Here is a 20,722-nt window from a genome sequence, read left to right as displayed (position 1 = left end):
TTGTTTTTATTACATACTTAACAAGCAACAATAAAAAAATTCTGACACAATCCAATGGTTAGTATTCTTTCAAAACTAATTACAAAGCAAGTTTCTCTTTAAATCGATTTAGTAGTAAGAATAATAGCTAACATATCTTAGCTTCATGTTACGCGTCGGACACCTAACTAAATGCATCATTTCATCTAATCCTTACAATTTCACCACAAGATAACAGCTAGTATTACTCCTATTTACAGAAGAGGGAATTAAGTTTCAGAAAGAAAAACTTGCCCATGATCGTAGAGCTTGTAAATGGTACAGACAGGATTGAACCCAAATCTTTCCACAAGCCCAAGTACTTAACCACTATGCTATATTACAATCAAAAATCAGGGTGGAAAGCAATTACGTGTAAGTCACTGGCTTATTCTGGGATGTGGCACCTGCTCCAGACAGTCTTCACTTTTTTTATGTTCTCACAGGCTTCTTAAAATGAGAACTTGCTGGGCTGAAAAATGGTCTTGGATATTTTGTCCCACACAGCAAGAATTCTCTTGCTGTTAGTATGTGGAATTTTGTTGTTATTCGTTTGTTTTTCTTTTTTGTTTTTGTTTCATGTTCTTTTCTTTTTGTTTTTTTTTGTGTTTTTTTTATTGGAGAGCATGTGTTTCAGCCCACTTGTATAGCAAGCTGATTGCAAGAATTGGGAAACAAAAGGTTGGAGAACTACTCAATACAAGTATAATATTTTGAAGGACAAAGTCTACATTAACCGCCTCTAGTGTTTAGATTTATGCTACTCCATTGCCATCTTCTGGTTTCATTAGAAAATGCATTTTATAAATGTCAATCTGGTTGTGAAGATAGGCAAGGAATGTTTTCATAGCATTATGCATCACAGAATGTAGACTCTGGCAGTTGCCACAGACTAAGCCCATATGGAGAAGCAAAAGACCCAGAACAGCCAACACAATACAGGCATACCTCACTTATTGTGCTTTCTTTTATTGTGCTTCACAGATACCATGTTTTTAGAAATTAAATGTTTCTATTTAATATGGCAACCCTGCATCAAGCAAGTGTATCAGTGACATTTTTCCACAGCATTTGCTCACTCCGTGTCTCTGTGTCACATTTCAGTAATTCTCACAATATTTCCATTTTTTTCATTATCATTATATTTGTTATGGTAGTCTGTGATCAGTGATCTTCGATATTACTGTTGCAATTGTTTTTGAAAGCCATGAACCATGCCCACATAAGATTGCAAAATTAATAAATGTTGTGTGTGTTCTGACTGCTCCACTGACCAGTTATTCTACCATCTCTCTCCCTCTCCTCAGGCCTTCCTCTTCCTGGAGACACCACAATATTGAAATTAAGCCAACTAATAATCCTATTGGGTCATCGGGAAAGTCATGATGCATTTTTGCATTGACAAACATAGAAAAATACGTCATGACTTTCTCAACGACCCAATACAATGGTCTCCAAGCATTCCAGTAAAAGGAAGTCAATCAGTACAGCCAACTTCGTTGTTGTCTTATTTTAAGATATTGCCACAGCCACCCCAACTTTCAGCAGCCACCCTGATCAATCAATAGCCATCAACACTGAGACAAGACCCTCCAATAGCAAAAATATTATAACTTGCTGAAGGCTCAGATGATGGTTAGCATTCTTTAGCAATAAAGTATTTTTTTAAGTTAAGGCATGTACATTTTTTTAGACATAATGCTATTGCACATTCAATAGCCTACAGTATAGGATAAACATAACTTTTATATGCACCGAAGAAACCAAACCATTTGAGTGACTTGCTTTATGCAATATTTACTTTACTGAGGTAGCCTAAAACTGAACCACAATATCTCCAAGCTATGCCTGTATCTGAAGGAAATGAGCAAAGTTGGAGGTCATACTATCCAATTACAAGATTTAGTGTAAAGCTACAGTAATCATGACAGTGTGCTACTGGCAAAAGAATAGACGAATAGAGCAATGGAACAGATAGAGAGATCAGAAATAGACATAACAATATTCAACTGATCTTTGACAAAGAAGCAAATGCAACTCAATGGAAAAAAGATAATCTTTTGACAAATGCCAGTGGAACAACTGAACATCCACATGCAAAGAAATGAATCTAGACACAGACTTTATATCCTTCACAAAAATTAACTAAAAATGGATCACAGACATAAATCTGAAATACAAAAGTACAAAACTCCTAGAAGATAACAACATATGAGAAAATCTGGGTGACCTTGGGTATGGTGATGGCTTTTCAGATACAACAGCAAAGGCATGATTCATGAAAGAAATAATTCATAAGCTGGACTTCATTAAATTGAAAACCTTCTGTTCTGCAAAAGTCACTGTCAAGAGAAGGATAAGACAAGCCACAGAATGGGAGAAAATATTTGCAGAAGCTATATCTAATAAAGGACTGTTATTCAAAATATACAAAGAACTCTTCAAAACAACCATAAGAAAACAGACAAATTTTTAAAAAGAGCCAAAGTCCTGGACACCTGGACAGAAAATATGAAGATGGCAAATAAGCATATGAAAAGATGATCAACATTATACGAGGTATAATAAAAAAATACAGTGAATGTTTAAATCTAAAACAAAAATTATTACAGTAATTGTCTTTACTTACGCTATCCTGGCTGCCTTGATGTCCTGAATCATTTTGACTCTGGGGAAGAGCTAGAAGTCACATGGTGCCAGATCTGGTGAATAAGGTGGGTGAAGACACACCGTAATGTTTTTATTTGACAGAAATTGCCGTATAACCAGAAGTGATGTGTGACGTGGAGCATTGTCATGATGGAGGATGACGTAAAGACACTCCCAAATGAGGACTTCCAGAACTGCTTTAGCAAGTGACAAGAATGATGAGATAAGTGTGCTCGAAGCAAGGGGGAATATTTTGAGGGGGATTAATGGCAATGTGTTTTTTACTGTAATAACTTTTTTTAGGGATAGCCAGGTGGCTCAGATGGTTAGAGCTCATACGCTTAACAACAAGGTTGCCGGTTGGATTCCCGCATGAGATAGTGGGCTGCGGCCCCCGCAACTAGATTGAAAATTGCATCTGGATTTGAAGCTGACCTGTGCCTTCCACAACTAGATTGAAGGACAATAATTTGACTTGGAGCTGATGGGTCCTGGAAAAAAATACACTGTTGCCCAGTAATGAAAAAATACTACTACTAATATTTTTTTAATTTAATCATTCACAACTAGATCGAAGGAAAATGACTTGACTTGGAGCTGATGGGTCCTGGAAAAAAACATACTGTTACCCAGTAATGAAAAAATACTACTAATAATTTTTTTAAATTTAATCATTCACCGTATCTTTTGATCACACCTCAATGTCAATAGGAAACTGAAAATTAAAACAATGAGATACCAACACACACCTATTAGAATGACCCAAATCCAAAACACTGACACCAAATGCTGACAAGGATGTGGAGCAACAGAAACTCTCATTCATTGCTAATGGGAATGCAAAATAACTAAGCACTTTAGAAGACAGTTTAATGGTTTCTCACAAAACTAAGTGTGACCTTACCACACAGTCCAGCAATCACACTTTTTGGTATTTACCCAAAGGCGTTGAAGACTCATATCCACACAAAAACCTGCACACAAATATTTATAGCAGTTTTATTGATAATCCAAAACTTGGAAGTAATCAAGATGCCCTTCAATAGGTGAATGGATACATAACTGTGGTACATCCAGACAATGGAATATTATTCAACACTAAAAAGAAATAAGCTATCAAGCCATGAAAAGACATGAAGAAACTTTAAATGATGTTGCTAAGTGAAAGAAGCCAATCAGAAAAAGGCTACTTACTGTATGATTCCAACTATATGACATTCTGAAAAAAGCAAAACCATGGAGACAAAAAAAATAATCAGGGGTTGCCAGGAGCTGGGTGGTCAGGGTGGTGGGGTGGACAGATAAATAGGCAGAGTTCAGAGGTTTAGGGCAGTGAAAATAGTCTGTATGATACAATAATGATGGCTACATGTCCTTATACTTTTGTCCAAAACCATAGAATATACGACAGCAAGAATGAATCCTAGTGCACAGTATGGTGACAATGATGTGTCAGTGTCGGTTCATCAACAGTAACAAATGTACCAGTCTGGTGCAGGATGTGGATAGCCAGGGAGGCTGTGCATGTGTGGGTACAGGACGTATGTGGGAACCCTCTGTACTTTCTGTTTAATTTTTCTTTGAACCTAAAACTGCTCTAAAAAAATAAAGTTCTTCTAAAAAAATTTAAAACCCCACAACTTCACACAAGCCTTTTTCCAACAGCTCAGCTGCCAAGTCATTTTTGCAAATGAGAAATATTGCCTTTGCAATTCAGACTGAGCCCCTCCCCCTTAGGAAGTGTATTTTTCCAGGAACCTTCTGAAATCTGCTACTACTGGGCACTCTGCATCTTCCATGTTTCTTTTCACTTTTTCCTGTAAGTGTCTGCCTGATTTAAATCCTACTCACACCATTTCCCAGTAGTTTTGTAAACAAAGGAGAAAGCTTTTAGGCCCAAGAGTGAGTTTCTTACTTTCAGAAAGCATATTTTTGTGGCTCAAAAGCACGCTGTATTTGGTGGTTGTAAATAAGGGCTACATCTTTTGCATTTCAGATTAAGCCTCCCATTTAGAAATATATTTCAGCAAGTCGCTTCTTAGGTCATCCCTACTGAGCCCTCTCAGCATTCTACACACCTTTTTTCACTTCTTCTATTGAGGTTTCCATCAGATTGCAGATGCTTTGTGGAGATTTTGTATTTGTTAAAGTCATACTATTGGATTGTCAGAAAAGTCATGACGTATTTTTCTATGTTTTTCGTTGCAAAAATGCGTCATGACTTTTCCGACAACCCAATATATCCCCATCTCCAAATTTAACAGAAAATGAGCTTGGAGTAGCTGTTCTCCAGCCGCTTTTGTATGATTTTCATGAAGAGAAAAAGAGGCTGACTTATATAGTCAGGTGCATACCAAATGTCTCCCTGTAGAGGCTAAGGATGTTTGTTATACTCCCACTCATATTGCTACGTGCTTTCTAACGGAAAGAGCAATGGATGCTCTGCACTGGCCAGATTCTCCCCTTCATGACAGAGGCACTCATCCCCTAGCTTCTGAGAATGTTCTGAGCAGCTTTCAGTCAGACCGCCAGTGGCAGCCCACATCCAATATCAGGTCACTGATGCTGCTCTATAAACACCTGTGCCCTTGTCTCAATTCTGAGCAACTCTGAAGGGTTGTCCCCACTCCAGATCTCCCTGTGGGATTGGCTAAGGCCTTCGTTGAAACTGCATTACAGTTTAACTCCTACCTCTGTCCAATCCTATTTTCTTCATTCCTCACAGGTATTGATCCTAAAAGCATTCCCAAAAACATTACTACAAGCAAATCTCCGTCTCAAAATCTTTGCTAAGGTATTCAACTTTCACCCATCTCAAACTTTCCCACAGTTAACTATTATCTGAAAATAAATTTAAGGATGCCAAATAGCTGAAGGCTCACTAACAACATTTACTTTACATACTTACTCAAAAGAAAGGACAGTTTGTACTCAGCTTCATAAAGCATAATGGGCAAGGTATGATCAAACAATATGATGAAAGTTTAAATTAAAAAATTATTACAGGGCCGGCTGAGTGGCGCATTGGTTAAGAGCTGGCTTGGGACGCCAGAGGGTCCCGTTTCGAATCCCACATATGAGGGCCAGTGACACTGCCCTCTACAGCTAAGATGCTGAACAACACCTCAACCTGGAACTGGGCTGCTGTGAGTCACCAGTGACGGCATAGGCTGCAGCCCCTGCTGCAGTGGGTTGCCATGGGCTACCGTGTGTAGCCAGCAGCCAGCATGAACAGCCAGCAGCCAGCGTGAGCGGCCAACAGCCGCCGTGAGTGGCCGTCCAGAAGCTGGCGACTGATCTGCCTAGCCTGGGAAGAGCGCAATGATGGTGCCAACTTGGGCCAGTGAAGCAACATCCTCCACAACTAGACTGAAGAACAAAAGGACAGCAACTTGTCTGTTCCCCTTCCCCCAATTCCCCAGCGCTGTTCCCATTCCTCAATTCCCCAATAAAAATCTTTAAAAAAAATTATTACAGAAGACACATTGTCATTAATCTCCCTCAAAATACTCCCCCTTGCTTCGAACACACTTAGCCATCACTCTTGCTGCTTTCTGAAGCAGTTCTGGAAGTCCTCTTTCATGAGTGTCTTTAGTTTTGCTGTTGTGGCTACCTTGATGTCCTGAATCAAGTCAAAACACTTACTTTTCATGGTCACATTGACTTTGGGGAAGAGCCAGAAGTTGCAAGGTGTCAGATCCTGTGAATAAGGTGAATGAGAATAGACTGTAATGTTTTCATTTGACAGAAATTGTTGAACCAGAAGTGATGTGTGACACTAAACATTGTCATGATGGAGGGTTAAGTAAAGACACTCATGAAAGAGGACTTCCAGAACTGCTTCAGATAGTGGCAAGAATGACAGGATAAGTGTGTTTGAAGAGGGGGAGAGTATTTTGAGAGGGATTAATGGCAATGTGTCTTTTACTATTACAACTTTTTTTTTATTTCAACATTCATCATATTGTTTGATCATACCTCGTATACTTCTTCTGATGAGCACTATATAAAATGCAGGTAAATATAAAGAACAGAGTAGCCCTATAATATAAATCTTATAATCACTTTTACATTTTAGCAATGATTTATGTTTAAAAATGTTTATGACTAATATTTGTATTATGGGTATGGCCCAGAGGAAAGAAATTTAGAAGCAGGTCAGGGTTTGAAGCCTGAAGTTTAAACGAATTCATTCTTAATCCTGACAATTAGATTATCTATAAAAATTATGTTGGTTAAAGATATTTAACTATGAAAAACAGTAAGGAGCTTCCTCAAAAAATTAAGAATAGAATTACCATACAACCCAGCAATTCCACTTTTGGATATCCACCCCCAAAAATTTGAACACATTTATCCCAAAAGACATATGTACCCCTATGTTCATTGCAACATTATTCATGGTGGCCAAGATATGGAATCAATCAAAGTGTCCTTCAATAGATGATTGGATGAAGAAAATGTGATACCTATACACAACAGAATATTACTCAGCCATAAAAAAGATAAAATACTGCCAGTCATAATAACATAGATGGATCTTGAGATTATCATGCTAAGAGAAATAAGTCAGACAGAAAAGGTTAAGAACCATATGACTTCACTCATATATGGGATATAAACATGAAAACAACAAACAAGACAAACAAACAAACAAACAAAAAATCATAGACACAGACAACATTTTAGTGGTTACCAGAGGGTAAGATGGGAGAGGGTGATGGAAGAGGATAAAGGGGGTCAAATATATGATGACTGGGTGGTGAACACACAATGCAATGTGTAGATGTATTATAGAATTGTACACTTGAAACCTATATAATTTTACTAACGATAATTTTACCCCAATAAATTTAATTAAAAAGACTTTAAAAGATTCTTAAATTGCTTTTCTTGTTTAAAGAAAATGCTCCAAAATTTAAAAGAGCAACTAGTTTTAAAACTATTATCTTCTAAATGGGAAAATATGCCTAGTATATTTCAGGCCAATTTAGAAAAACATATTCCAGATTCAGTTTTCTTAATATGTCAAGATATTCTTTAAATCAAATATAAAATAATAACACAGTAATTCCTAAACACTCTGCTTTTTTCATTGATAAACAGACAGAAACCTAATGACTGCAGTTCAAAAAGCTGGCATTTTCATCAGTCCAGGAAAGGACTCTGTGGATAATGACATCTACTCACAGGTATCAGTTAGAAGCCTAAACAGTCCTTATCTTCAAACACTTACCCTCTAATTAAAAGGTGTAGCAAACACAGACAACAGTTTTTAAATACATAAGACAGTGTATCTTTGTATAATATCAGGTAAGTACTACAAGAGTCAGAGAGGAAGAGCTAACTATGGTTAGGAGATGTTTTATCCTTCACATAACTCCAAGGGGTTAAGCATTTTTATGTTTCAATTGGAGAAGTAGGAGTGACTTTTTTTCTTCTTTGAACTTTAAGGTTTTGTTTTTCTATTTTTTAAGTATTTTTAGGAGTTGCTCTGCCTTTTTGCACTCCAAAGTATGACTATCTCTCCATGAAGAAAACAATATTGCCATTTGTTGAGTGCTTTTTGTACTCCTGTCATGGTGCTAACCACTTCATCCCCATTATCTAAAAAATTCTCCCAATAATCCCATGATACAGGTACTGTTATTCTTCATTTACAGGTAAATAAATAGAGGTTCAGAGATTTATGCTGTACCTACCGTGGCTATGCCTCCTAGTAGCTGGCCTAATCCAATCAATCTGTGTACAAAGCAGCCTTTGGAAAATTCAGGCAAGCCCAAGCAATTTCCCAACATCTGGCGAATCCCAGTTGAGCCTTGCCCTTGCCACACCTTCTTTTGTTTCTGTTTTAATTATGGGATAATCTCTTAACTTGAGCCTACTTTTTGGCTCTACTTTCCTGTGTCTGACATGTGATCCTGTGATACTGTCAGAGCCATCATCATAGCTGAATGAATTTCAAAGCTTCCAAAGAATTGGCCAACACCTTCATGGTCTGGAATTTTGTGTTCTCCTTTGAAGCATGCTCCCCTAAAGGTGAATTAAGTTGAATGTCTAACATTCTCAGTGGTTGTTCAAAGCAGACCAGAGCTTTTAGCCAGAATTATCACTCAGTTTGAGAAGCTGCACAAATGAAACTTTTGCTCATTTGCTTATATGAGTACTAGCTTTTAAAAAAGAAATCCATTGTGTTGGTTAAAAACTTTCTGGGATGAAGGACAAGTAAAGGCAGAATTTTCTTAAATGTTATTAGTAAAGGGACTTTGTCTGTCCAGAATACAAGGATTAACTAAAGTGTCCAATCATGATATTGGCCTGAATATTGGAAAATAGAAGGGTCAGCTGTGGCAAATCCTTTCTGAATGAATGATAGCTAACTAAATCAGAAGGAAGGGTCACTTACTATGGGTTTCCCTGGCAACCTGAAAAGAGCATCACCCTCTCCTAAGCATTAGGTAAGGAAAAGCAACAATGATGCTATTATGTCCTGGGCTTCTGCTGCTGCCAGGCTGAGTGGTTTATGTATCTTGCCTTGTTTGAGCCTCACAACCTGGCTTGGAGGAGACTATTAATATCTCCATTGTACAAATAAAGAAATAGGGATGTGGGGAGATTAAGTAACTCAGGGGTTTCCAACCTTGATCTTGGTCTGTGGAAAGCCACAGCCCATGTTTTTTCCATTACCCCCTAAAAATAAAGTGGGGGGGGAGGGAAGGAGTTCAAGTAGGCCACCCATAGTGTCAATTTCCTACTCTGGACTTTTAGCTTACCCCTATATTTATCATACTCTGTCTTGTATTTTTAAATCATCTTACACCAGTCTTAGTTTCATAACTGTTTCGAGCTCTTTGAAAGCAGGGGTTGATTTTATCTTGTAAAACATTGCACTCTCAACATTAGGAGGAATTCAATAAATATTTACTGAATAAAAAAATAAATAAATTGGGGCTGCCTGAGTGGCTCAGTTGGTTAAGAGTTAGCTTAAGAGAACAAGCTCTGAGCAGCAGGGCCGCCAGTTCGGTTCCCACATGGGCCTGTGACGCTGCGCCCTCTACAGCTAAGATGGTGAACAACAGCTCGACCTGGAGCTGGGCTGCTGTGTGTGGCCGGTGACAATGTAGGCTGCAGTGGGGCTGCGGTGAGCTGCTCTGATCAGCCGGCAGGCTGCAAGAGCTGCCGTGAGCCACCAGGAGCGGCTGTCCAATGACCGGCGACCAACTGCCTCAGCCGGGAAGAGCGCAATGATCATACCAACATGGGCCAGTGAAGCGACGTCCTCCACAACTAGACTGAAGAACAAAAGGACAGCAACTTGTCTGTTCCCCTTCCCCAATTCCCCAATGCTGTTCCCCTCCCCCAATACCCCCCAAAAATCTTTTAAAAATAATAAATAAAATAAATGAATTAACAAATAGGTGAATTTCAGTCTCCTAGGCCTTAGGGGCTCTTTATCTCCTACCACATTACATCAAAATGTTTTGGTGTGATATTCAATAAAAATAAAAAGACTGGCCAACAATAGCTGAATAGTTACAACGCAGCAAACCTCTGTGCCATGCCCTCTATAAGCACTGGCATCCTTAATCCCCACAATGACAACAGACAAATGGTAAGAAGCAGAGTAAGGAGTTAAAGCCATGTAGTCTCATCCCTAAATCTGTAGACTCAATCCCATATTCCACGGTGCCTCAGGCACAACTATCTACTGAATCTGAATTCCTACTTCTTCCCCGCATACATCCTCCAGTTGGATTGGTTTCCTTCCTTCCTTTGTTCTTTCCTTCCTTTCTTCCTTCCTATAACCCTTTCCTAATTTTGTTCCATGCTCCTCTAGTGTCTTTATCTTTCTTTCCCTTATGTTAACTCCTAAAGCTCCAATTTCAAGGTACATATACTAACTGGAACATTCCCTGATTATTTGGACTTTAATGAACATTTTGGTTAATATAAGCATGCCTCGTAGAACTCTCAGGTAAAAGCTGCGATTTACTCCTGCTAGAAAAATATAAATGGCTCAAAGTGTTCTTGAAATACTGGGCAGCTTGCCTAAATTATCTAGGTAGTTTGTTTAACCTTTCCTTTCATTTTAGTTCAGATCACTGCATTTGAAAGCATATTTGTTTTTATACCAAAAAATGAAACAATAACTTTACAATAGAGAAACCTGGTGGACACCATTTTAAACAATGTAAGGGATTTAAATTAAGGAGTTTCAAATTAACCTCATCAAGAATGGGACAAACTAGCATTAGGGACATTCTAATGCAGTGTACTGAGAGGGACATCGTTACTTATGCACCAATTCTACCATTAGGAAACCCCAAAAAAAACCAAACTAAGTTATTCCTATAAAATCCCTGGCATTTACTCTTCAAAAAATATCAATATCATGAATGATAAAGAAAATCAGAAGGAATAGTTTCAAGGATACTAGGGAGACATGATAATAAAATATCCTGGATTGGACTTGTGAAAACTTCAGAGACAGCCAAAGGAAAACCAATGACTCACGGAAGTATTAATTAGTAAAAGTTTATTCAGCACATACCAAAAATATAATTCTTGGAAGCTGAAGCACTCAAACCAAAACATGGAATGAGGCTCAGGAGTATGTTTTATAAAGCAGCTTATACAGTGACCATTTATTCTTCACAGTGATTGGCTATAATATTAGAATTTTCTTAAATGATAGGGAAGGAATGGGTCAGTGGTTACTTCATATCAACTTTGGGAAACAGTTCAAGTTTTGCTTATGATTTTCTGAGACATAAGCAGAAAATGACCCATGTAAAGTTAGGGTAAACTGTGTTAGGCTAAATTATTCTTTGTATTACTAAACTGGTTTTGTCTCTTCAAGGCATTTTCAAGCTTGGTCTGTTTGTTTTTTAACACACTTTCATTAGAATAAAAGAGTATCGCTGGGACAGTCATTGAAATTGGACTATGAGCTGTAAATTATTTAAGAATATTATCTCAAGTTTAAATTTCTACCCATGATAACAGTGCTATAGTAACTAAGAGAACTCCTTTGTTCTTAGGAAATATACACTAAGGGTGAAGGGGCCTGATGATTCAGAAAAAAAAATACATACATATAGCAAATGGGCCAAAATCTTAACAACTGGGGCATGTGGGAATTAGTTGCACTATATTTGCAGCTTTTCTGCAAATTTTAAATTATTTCTGAATAAAAAGTTAAACCAATAATTTTGGTGAAATATTGATAAGCTGAACCCAAAGTGCTCTAAGAAACTTATAACTGTGGGGGGAAAAAAGAGAAAAAGAAACAGTTCATTGAGGAAAATGAGAGATAAAGGTGCAAAATAATAAGATTATATGTCAGTGGGCAGTCAAGCTTAAATTTAGCTCTTCCCCATCCCGCAAGATGGCGGGTGAAAAAGCTGAGAAGCTGGGCGCTAAGGAGAAGAATCCTGAAGCCAAGCAGGCTGATGCTGGTGGCAGGTTAAGGGTAACCTCACCACCCTGAGTCAGAACACACAATGTGTGATATATAGATGCTGTATTACAGAATTCTACACCTGAAACCTATGTACCTTTACTACCAATTGTCACCCCAATAAACTTTAATTAAAAAAAAAAGAAGAAGGGTAACCTCAAGGCCAAAACGCCTAAGAAGAGGAAGCCCCACAGCAGTTGAAACCCTGTCCTGATCAAAGGAATCGGCAGGTATTCCTGATCAGCTATGTATTCCTGAAAGGCCATGTACAAGAGGAAGTATTCAGCAGCTATACCCAGGATTGAAAAGGAAAAAAAAGGAGAAGGCTCTTGCTACTGTCGCAAAACCAGTTGGTGGCGACAGAATGGTGGCACCCAAGTGGTTAAACTTCGCAAAATGCCTAGATACTATCCTACTGAAGATGTGCCTCGAAAGTTGCTGAGCCACGACAAGAAACCCTTCAGTCAGCACGTGAGAAAACTTGGGGGCAGCATCGCTCCCGGGACCATTCTGATCATCTTCACTGGGCGTCACAGAGGTCGAGAGGGTGGTTTTCCTGAAGCAGCAGAGCAGTGGCTTGCTGATTATGACTGGACCTCTGTCCCTCAATCAAGTTCCTCTATGAACACACCAGAAATCTGTCATCACCACCTCCACCTGTGGGGAGCAGGCTGTGAGCTGACAGGGTCCTCACAGCCTGTGGAACAGTTCAGGGAACGTTCTACTCCCACTGATCCATGAAGAGAAAAAAACAGCTGAAGCCGCAGGCACCTCTGAGAAGTGCGTAACAAAATGTAACCTGCTAAGGCACTCTGAGCAGTGCATAACAGGATGTAACGTACTACTGCCTAACTGGACAAACAGATCCCCTGCAGCTGCTTACTGCTATATAAGCATTGTGCAAAAAATAAACAAGACCATTGCTCTGCCATCTGCGGTCAGTGGATCTCCTGATCCCAGCTTTCATCTCTGTGTCTTTCTTTGCTTAATCTCCCACCCAGTCCACTCGGGTAGCTTCAGTTGACGAGTCGTCATCCACCAAAGTTGATATCAGTGGTGTGAAAATTCCAAAACGTCTCACAATGCTTACTTCAAGAAGCAGCAGCTGCATAAGCCCAGACACCAGGAGGGTGAGATCTTCGACACAGAGAAAGAGAAATACAAGTTTACAGAGCAGCGCAAAATGGATCAGAAAGCCGTGGACTCATACATTCTGCCCAAAATCAAAGCTGTTCCTCAGCTCCAGGGCTACCTCCGCTCTGTGTTTGTCTCACAAATGGGGTTTCGCCTCACACACTGGTGTTTCAAATTTATTACAAAGAGCCTAATTACATGCCTGATCTGTTAAAAAATAAAGTGGTGTGGCAAGTATCCACACTGATTGTTTAGTGTTTTCACATTTGAAAAAGGCCTGTATATCTTACAAGTGTATAAGAAACAGCAAAGTACATCATTAAATGCATGGAAATGGAATTATAATGAAATTCATCTCTTCATAAATCACTAAGCACTTTCTCTGACATACAGAGTCTTGGGGTTTCTCACATTATCATATTTCCTAAGAACTTTGGCAATAATTCTTAAAGTCTGTAAGTAGAGAAATCTTGCCTCTGGTCTGCATGGACACCAGTGGCCCTGCTCAGAGACTAGAAACATGGCCACCCATTTGATGTGAGGAGTTCCACAAAGGCCTGCTGACCCCAAAGAGCTCCCCCATAGTTCTGCCTCAGCACTGCCATCTTCATCTTGATAGCTAAATGAATTTTACTTGATCTTTTTCAGATCTTCTTGATCTGAAATATTACTATGAGAGACAATTCTTTGAATTAGAAAAGAAATCTACAATAATTTTTATCAGCTTGGTTATAAAAGGCCATTATTCAAGTCACTATCACCTGAAAAGGCTTTGTGAGTCTGTATATAGAGGAGCATGAAGACAGCTAACTCTTACAGTGTTACATGAGGAGGCTTCAACAATGCTCCGCTGTGGTCCGAGCTGGGGTTGAGGCTGTGGAGCTTGCTGAGGCAAGGTCAAGAACCAGAGGTGGCTCCTCATCGATAAAAGACATGAAGGTCAAGTCCCTGTAAGAGTTCTCTTTTCCCTGCCTATCAAGGAGCCTGAGGGCACCAACATTTTTCTGGGACCATCACTCAAAGATGAGGTTTTGAAGACTAGGCTATGTAAAAGCAGACCTGCACTGGCTACTGACCCAAGTTCAAGGCACTTGTTGCCATCAGGGACTACAAAGACCATGTTGGTCTGGGTGTTAAGTGCTCCAAGGAGACAGCCACCACCATGTGTGAGACCATGGTCCTAGTCCACCTCTCCACAGGTGGCGGGGGACAAGGCTACTGGGAGGATCAAGATCAGCATGTCCCATACCATCCCTTGTGTTATCGCCGACTCAAACGGGTCCACTTGTCTGTGTACATCCAAGCTATAAAAAAACATGAGCAGGAGTTTGCAGCAAAGAAAGTAAATGTTTATTTAAGGAGTTGGCACCAAGCCGAGACACAGATGAGCTAGTGCTCTCAAAAACCTGGCTCCCCAATGGCCTCTAGTTACTAGATTATAGAAGGGAAAAATCATTAATTATGGTTACTATTGGAGCTGGGGTCGTGGGCTCTACCATTGGTTGGGGCTAAGGCAGGAGCAATTGATCATGGCTTCAGGTCCTGGTGTCAGTCATAGCATTGTTCTGTCCAGTTCCCAGGGGATGCAGCCCATGGAACGTTCCGCTTTCAGGAATCTGGAGTTGAAATAGCAACTGAGGCCAAGCAAGGTGTTAGCTTTGTTTTATTAAACGTTTACCCTTGTCTGAGATTTGGTTATTATATCTTGGTCATGATTGATAAACATGAAGCTTTACTAATGATTAAAAAGAGCAGACACACAGAATAAGCACAGGTAGGAGAGCCTGGGGAAAAAAATGCAAGAGAGTTCTAGCTCTTCCAGCTAAATAAAGCTAGCTTGGGGCCGGCCGAGTGGCTCATTGGTTAAGAGCTGGCTTGGGACGTCAGAGGGTCCCCGGTTTGGATCCCACATATGCGGGCCAGTGACACTGCCCTCTACAGCTAAGATGCTGAACAACAGCTCAGCCTGCAGCTGTGCTGTTGTGAGAGGCTGGCGACGGGAAAGCTACAGCCCCTGCTGCAGTGGGTTGCCATGGGCTACCGTGTGTAGCCAGCAGCCAGCATGAGCAGCCAGCAGCTGCCGTGAGCTGCCGTCCAGAAGCCGGCGACTGATCTGCCTAGCCTGGGAAGAGCGCAATGATGGTGCCAAATTGGGCCAGTGAAGCAAAGTCCTCCACAACTAGACTGAAGAACAAAAAGACAGCAATTTGTCTGTTCCCCTTCCCCAAATTCCCCAATTTAAAAAATCTTTAAAAAACCAAATAAATAAATAAATAAATAAAGCTAGCTTGGATTAAAACAGAATGCATGCTGAAGAAATGAAGTTCATCTGCAGTTATACATGCAAGGTGACAGTCCATTGCACCCTGTGGTGGTACACCTCATCTCTACCCCCAGAGACCCTGTATCACCTGGGCCCCTAGGCCCAAGAAGTTGCTGAGGATGACTGATATGAAGGATTGCTACACCTAGGCCAGAGGCTGCACTGCCACCCTGGGCAACTTTGCTAAGGCCACCTTTTATGCCATCCAGCTCCAAGATCTATAGCGATCTCACCCAGACACCTCTAAAGAGACAATATTCACCAAGTTTCCCTATCCAGAATTCACTGATCTTCTAGTAAAGACCCACAGGAGAGTCTCCATGCAGAGGACCCTGGCTCCAGCTGTAGCCACCACAGTGTTTCTATACAAGGAAAATAAAGTGAATGCATTAAGCCTGTTTAAAAAAAAAAAATCACCCATGAGATGTGTCTACTATGGAAAATCCTGGACCTCAGCATCAGATATTCTGATTCAACAAGTGCTGCTGCTGTAGTGATTCTCAGCGCACACTGAGGCACACTGAAGTAGTGTTTTATTATTATTATTTTCCTCATTGGCCCCATGAAGCTAGTCAACACCCTGGCATACTCCTGATGGTTGAGGTAGTAAAAGACCACCAGCCAGCAAGTCCAGAGTTCTGCACGGAGCCTTGTGCAACCCAGTCAACTAATACTCACTTGCTTCTGTTTAGAATTACTCTTTTCTTTCCTTCTCTTTTTAAACTTCTTTATATTCTGCATTGTTAGTTCTTGACGGCTAGCACAAAATCTCTTTTTCATTTGTACTCTTTCAGGTCCCAACTGTCCTCTACTATTAGAATGGCCTTAATGTCCTGTTTTACCTCGTTAGAAATCCATTCTGCAAACTCTATTTAGAATTCAAAAACCTTCAGAGATATTATCTTATTACAAAAATAAATAAATTAAATAAATAAATAAAATCCATAAATTTTAATAGCTCAGACTTTATTCAATTAAAATGTAGGTTATGAAACAGTATTTGATGACTCGAGGGAAAAAACATGGCAAGACGTGAATTCAAATAAAATACTATTGGAGAACGGAACTAGAGTTTTATTTGTACAGTATACTGAATAAATTTTAATTTTTTTTTCCAGGAAGTAGCCACTAAGTTTTGCCAGAAAAAAGAAATGATAAGAGCACAGTTCTTTGAAAACAGTGTTTGTAGAGTTGCCTATGTGAAGTAAATCAATTTTCGATGTCACCAAAAAACACTTCATGTAAATTTCTGTGGGTTTGTATTTGGGTCCATTTTGAGGTTCCGCAGCTTATATCTGTGTTACAAAGCAGTTCAAGAGTTTTAAAAATAACTGCTTGGAGAAACAAGTAAGAACGCTGCAGAGAAAAGAAACAGTTTTGCTTTTAAACCTTTCCATTGTTAAGAACTGAGGGCAGGGAGTGTTGCAACACTCCCCCAACAGGCCTCGGGATCCCGCTCTGGGGCTCCAGGCTCCAGGTTCCAGGCTCAGGACACGAACTGGGTAAGTAAGCGCCCGGGGCGTGTTTATCTCGGTGGCTGCTGGACTTTTTCAGCCAACAGCACAACCAGCACAACTGATAGCCCGCCCACCGGGTGCCCCGCCCTAGAGTATCCAAAAGGTCGTGTCCACCTCCCCTGTCACCCTTCCCTGTCCCAGCTATGGCTGCACTCCTCTTCCGTGGGTCCCTGCGCTTGGGGGTCGGCTTATGCGCGCCGTGTCCATTGCGGTCCGCGAGGTGAGTGCCCACCGGCTGCAGTTGTCAGGGCCCGGGAGGCAGCAGAGAGCCTGCGCGCGGCTACACCACGTTTCCTGGAAGATTGTAACAAGGCGGCGGGCCCCAGCTTAGGTCTGGGCCGCGGGGAAGAAAGAGGGTGGCAGAAGGGGCCGGAACCGGGTGGGACCCACTTGGACAAGGGTAGGGGCATCGGCTGTGCATCCCTCCCCGCGGGAAAGCTGAAAGGTGGCTTTTGCTGAACCTTCTTTCTCAGACCCCACCCCATGCTCGTCAGGTTCTGCGGTGGACTACACTTTGAGGAGGTTTCCCGAGGCGAGTGGGGGGTGGGGGGCACCCGCTGGGCGCAGTTGCCTGAGCTCGAGCTACGATCTTCTGTCTTAGAACTGTGGCTGAAGGCAGTCACCGCTCAGTGAACTAAGGAGCGGGACTTCCAAAGTCTCGCAGATCTGGAGAAAACCCGGGCGCTGACCTGGAGAAGTGTCCCCCCACAACACAACCCGGGGCAGAAAAGACCTGGAGACGGCCCCGTCGGACAAGGAAATTCGTTTGAGATTTATTAATAAATCCTTTGATTAATTAAATGGAGAGGAATTAGTGGAGACAGTTTCAAAGTGGCCCAGTGACAATTAAGGTAGTGTTTATAAGATCAAAAGCTTCAGGTGCTGAGACTTAAAATCCATTCACTGGATACACTGGAAGCACTGAGGATTCACTATTAATGAGGGCAACAGGACGGATAAATTAGCTCATGACAGCATTGTGGTACTCTTAAGATGCTTTGGGAGCAAGGAGACAAAATGCTTGCTATTCCTGAGGAGGGTTGGGAAGGCTTCACTGAGGTGGTGACTGGGACTTAGGATACACATACTTTTCTAAGCTTTTCCCCAGGAACTTAATAAGACAGTGATCCTCAAACGTTTCGGTATCAAGACTCTTGAAAATAGAGGGTCCCAAAGGTCTTTTGTTTATGTGGGTTGTGTCTATTGATAATATCAATAGATATCTACAAAACTGAGAAATTTTACAAATATTTTGTTCATTTAAAAGTGACAGTAATAAACCCATTACATGTTAACAATTTTATGAAAAATACCCCCCCCCCAAAAAAAAAGTGAGAAGAGCGACATTGTTTTACATTTTTGCAGAACTTTAATGTCTGGCTTAACAGAATACCACTCAATTCTCATATCTGCTTCTGCTTTAAGTCTATTTTGGTTGAAGTATAGGAAGAAAATCTACTCTCATATAGAGAATATTGGATAATGGAGGACCTGAGGGACCCTCTGAATAGGTCAGGAATTATAGTTTTATTTATAACAGGCTTCTTAAACCTTAATGTGCATATGAATCACTTAGGGATGATGTTGTTAAAATACACATTGTGATTCAGTAGATCTTAGGTGAGATCTGAGATTTGTATTTATAACCATCTCCCAGATGTTGCCAAATGGAGGAGACTGTCTTACTTAGATAATATCAGGCTAATAATAATAATAACAACAATAATGATAATTAGAGTCTAGCATCTTAGATTAGTAGTAGTTTATTGCTTTAGGAATATAATGGCCAATTTATTCAGTACAAATTAGTTTTTATAGAGAGAAAAGGGGTCTGTTTATTCAGCACAGGTTCCTTGGTCTTTAAAGTAAGAAATAGATGTTCCAACAAACTTACTGCCAAGTGTTTGATTTTATTTCCTCTGCATATTCTGTCTGGAACACTTTTGACTAACCTGAAAGTCTTTCTTCTTTCTGGCATTTCTTTCACTTCCTTGTTTTCTTGTGGATTTTACTTAGAAACATTCCAAAGGCTTCCTTAACATAGCATGGGATACAAAATTTTAAGATTCAGGAAGAGTTGAATGTAAATTCCAGTCTTTTATTTACTAATTATTTTGACAAACGATTCAGTGTCTTAGAGCTCCAGTTTCGTAGACTCAGCACGTATTTCCTGTGAGGAGAAAGCCCAAGTATGGAGAACCTATATGGACAAATGGGTACATTACGGTTTTATTTCTACTAGCAAGAAATTGGAACCAATCATTTTAATTATGGGATAAAGGATTTTTAGTCTGTCCATTTGATGTAGCATGACAGTGGTCAGCAAGGATCCTACATGTCCTGGTCCCATTACCTCGGACGTGATCGGCTCTTCTTTTCACTCAATCCAGTCTCTCCACACCTGGCCTCCTTGCTCTTTCTAGAACACATCCGATACCATCTTGCCTTACAGCCTTTGCACTAATTGTATTCTTGGCCTAAAGTTATTTTATCATACTCCAGCAATCTGCTCGGCATTATCTTTAAGCATTGTCTTTAAGCATTTGCTCAAATCTTATTTTTCTAAGTTAACCTGCCCTGATTGCACTATTTCATACTACAGCCTTAGTCCCTGCCTGGTCCCAGACACATACACTCTGATGCCTGCTCTACTTTTCTTTCCCATAGTACATATCACCTTCTAACATATCATTTACTTCTTTATTTATCATTTAGTATTATTCAGTCTCCCCTGCTAGCCTGTAGACAGGGATCTTGGTTTTGCTTATGGTTGTATCCCGAGTTACCTGAACAGTGCCTGGTACATAACAGGCGTTCATAAGGCATTTGTTAACTAAATGAATGAATAAGCCATTAAAAAAAATGATTATTTCAATGACAGAGTAGCAACCAGAAAAATTTTTATGAAGACAAAAGGCAGACCAAGTATAAAAACTGTAGTATTAAATGTTCACAACTAAAGGTTACCAGTTAAAAGCCATCTCAGATTGTATTAACAAATAAAACTCAACTAAAACTTGCATATAAAAGATAAACCTAAAACAAAATGACACAAAATGTGTATTAAGTCAGCTCAGGCTGCCATAACAAAACAGAAATTTATTTCTCATCATTCTAGAGTCTGGATAGTCCAAGGTCAAGGTCCTGGCCCATTCAGTCCCTGGTGAGAACTCTCCTCCTGGTTATAGATGGCTGCTTTCTTATGTCCTCATATGGCCTCTCCTTGGTCCATGTGCACAGGGAGAGTGAGAGAGATCTTTCTCTTCCCCTTCTTATAAGGCTATCAATCCTCTTGGATTAGGACCCCGCCATTATGAGCTCTTTTAACTGTAATTACCTCCTCAAAGCCCATCTCCAAATACAATCACATTAGGAGTTAGAGCTTCAACATATGAACTTGAGGAAGGGGACACAATTTAGCCTATAGCGTTAAGCAAAGATGCATATACTAGAACAAAATAACCCATTCCAGGGGAAAAAAAGATAAAAACAAATTAAATGCCAGTAAACGTGACTGGGATTTTTTTGGACAAAGACTAAAATGCAGTGTCCAACTAAGGAAGAAAGAAGCCCAAAACTAAATTTAACAGTTTTGCTTTTAAACCTTTCCATTGTTAAGAA

At 40.2% G+C, this 20,722-nt stretch overlaps 1 protein-coding gene and 1 pseudogene across 2 annotated transcripts in view; both read left to right on the top strand.

Moving 5' to 3' along the window:
• The first annotated feature begins 12,055 nt into the window (after positions 1 to 12,055).
• LOC109390429 (60S ribosomal protein L6 pseudogene) lies at positions 12,056 to 13,516 on the top strand (annotated as a pseudogene).
• A 3,673-nt stretch (positions 13,517 to 17,189) lies between these two features.
• ACADL (acyl-CoA dehydrogenase long chain) overlaps positions 17,190 to 20,722 on the top strand; it is a 39,068-nt gene continuing 35,535 nt past the window's right edge. The window contains exon 1 of one of the 2 annotated variants that reach the window (XM_019656910.1): positions 17,190 to 17,321. In XM_019656910.1, the coding sequence (XP_019512455.1) occupies positions 17,245 to 17,321 (77 nt within the window). In that variant the 5' untranslated portion in view covers positions 17,190 to 17,244. The remainder of the gene's footprint in view (positions 17,322 to 20,722) is intronic. The other variant, XM_019656912.1, reaches the window with a different exon arrangement.

This window comes from Hipposideros armiger, unplaced genomic scaffold (assembly GCF_001890085.2).
Source record: "Hipposideros armiger isolate ML-2016 unplaced genomic scaffold, ASM189008v1 scaffold_268, whole genome shotgun sequence".
Classification (NCBI taxonomy): domain Eukaryota; kingdom Metazoa; phylum Chordata; class Mammalia; order Chiroptera; family Hipposideridae; genus Hipposideros; species Hipposideros armiger.
The sequence above is the reverse complement of the archived record's forward strand: the minus strand, read 5'-3'. Positions and strand labels throughout refer to the sequence as shown.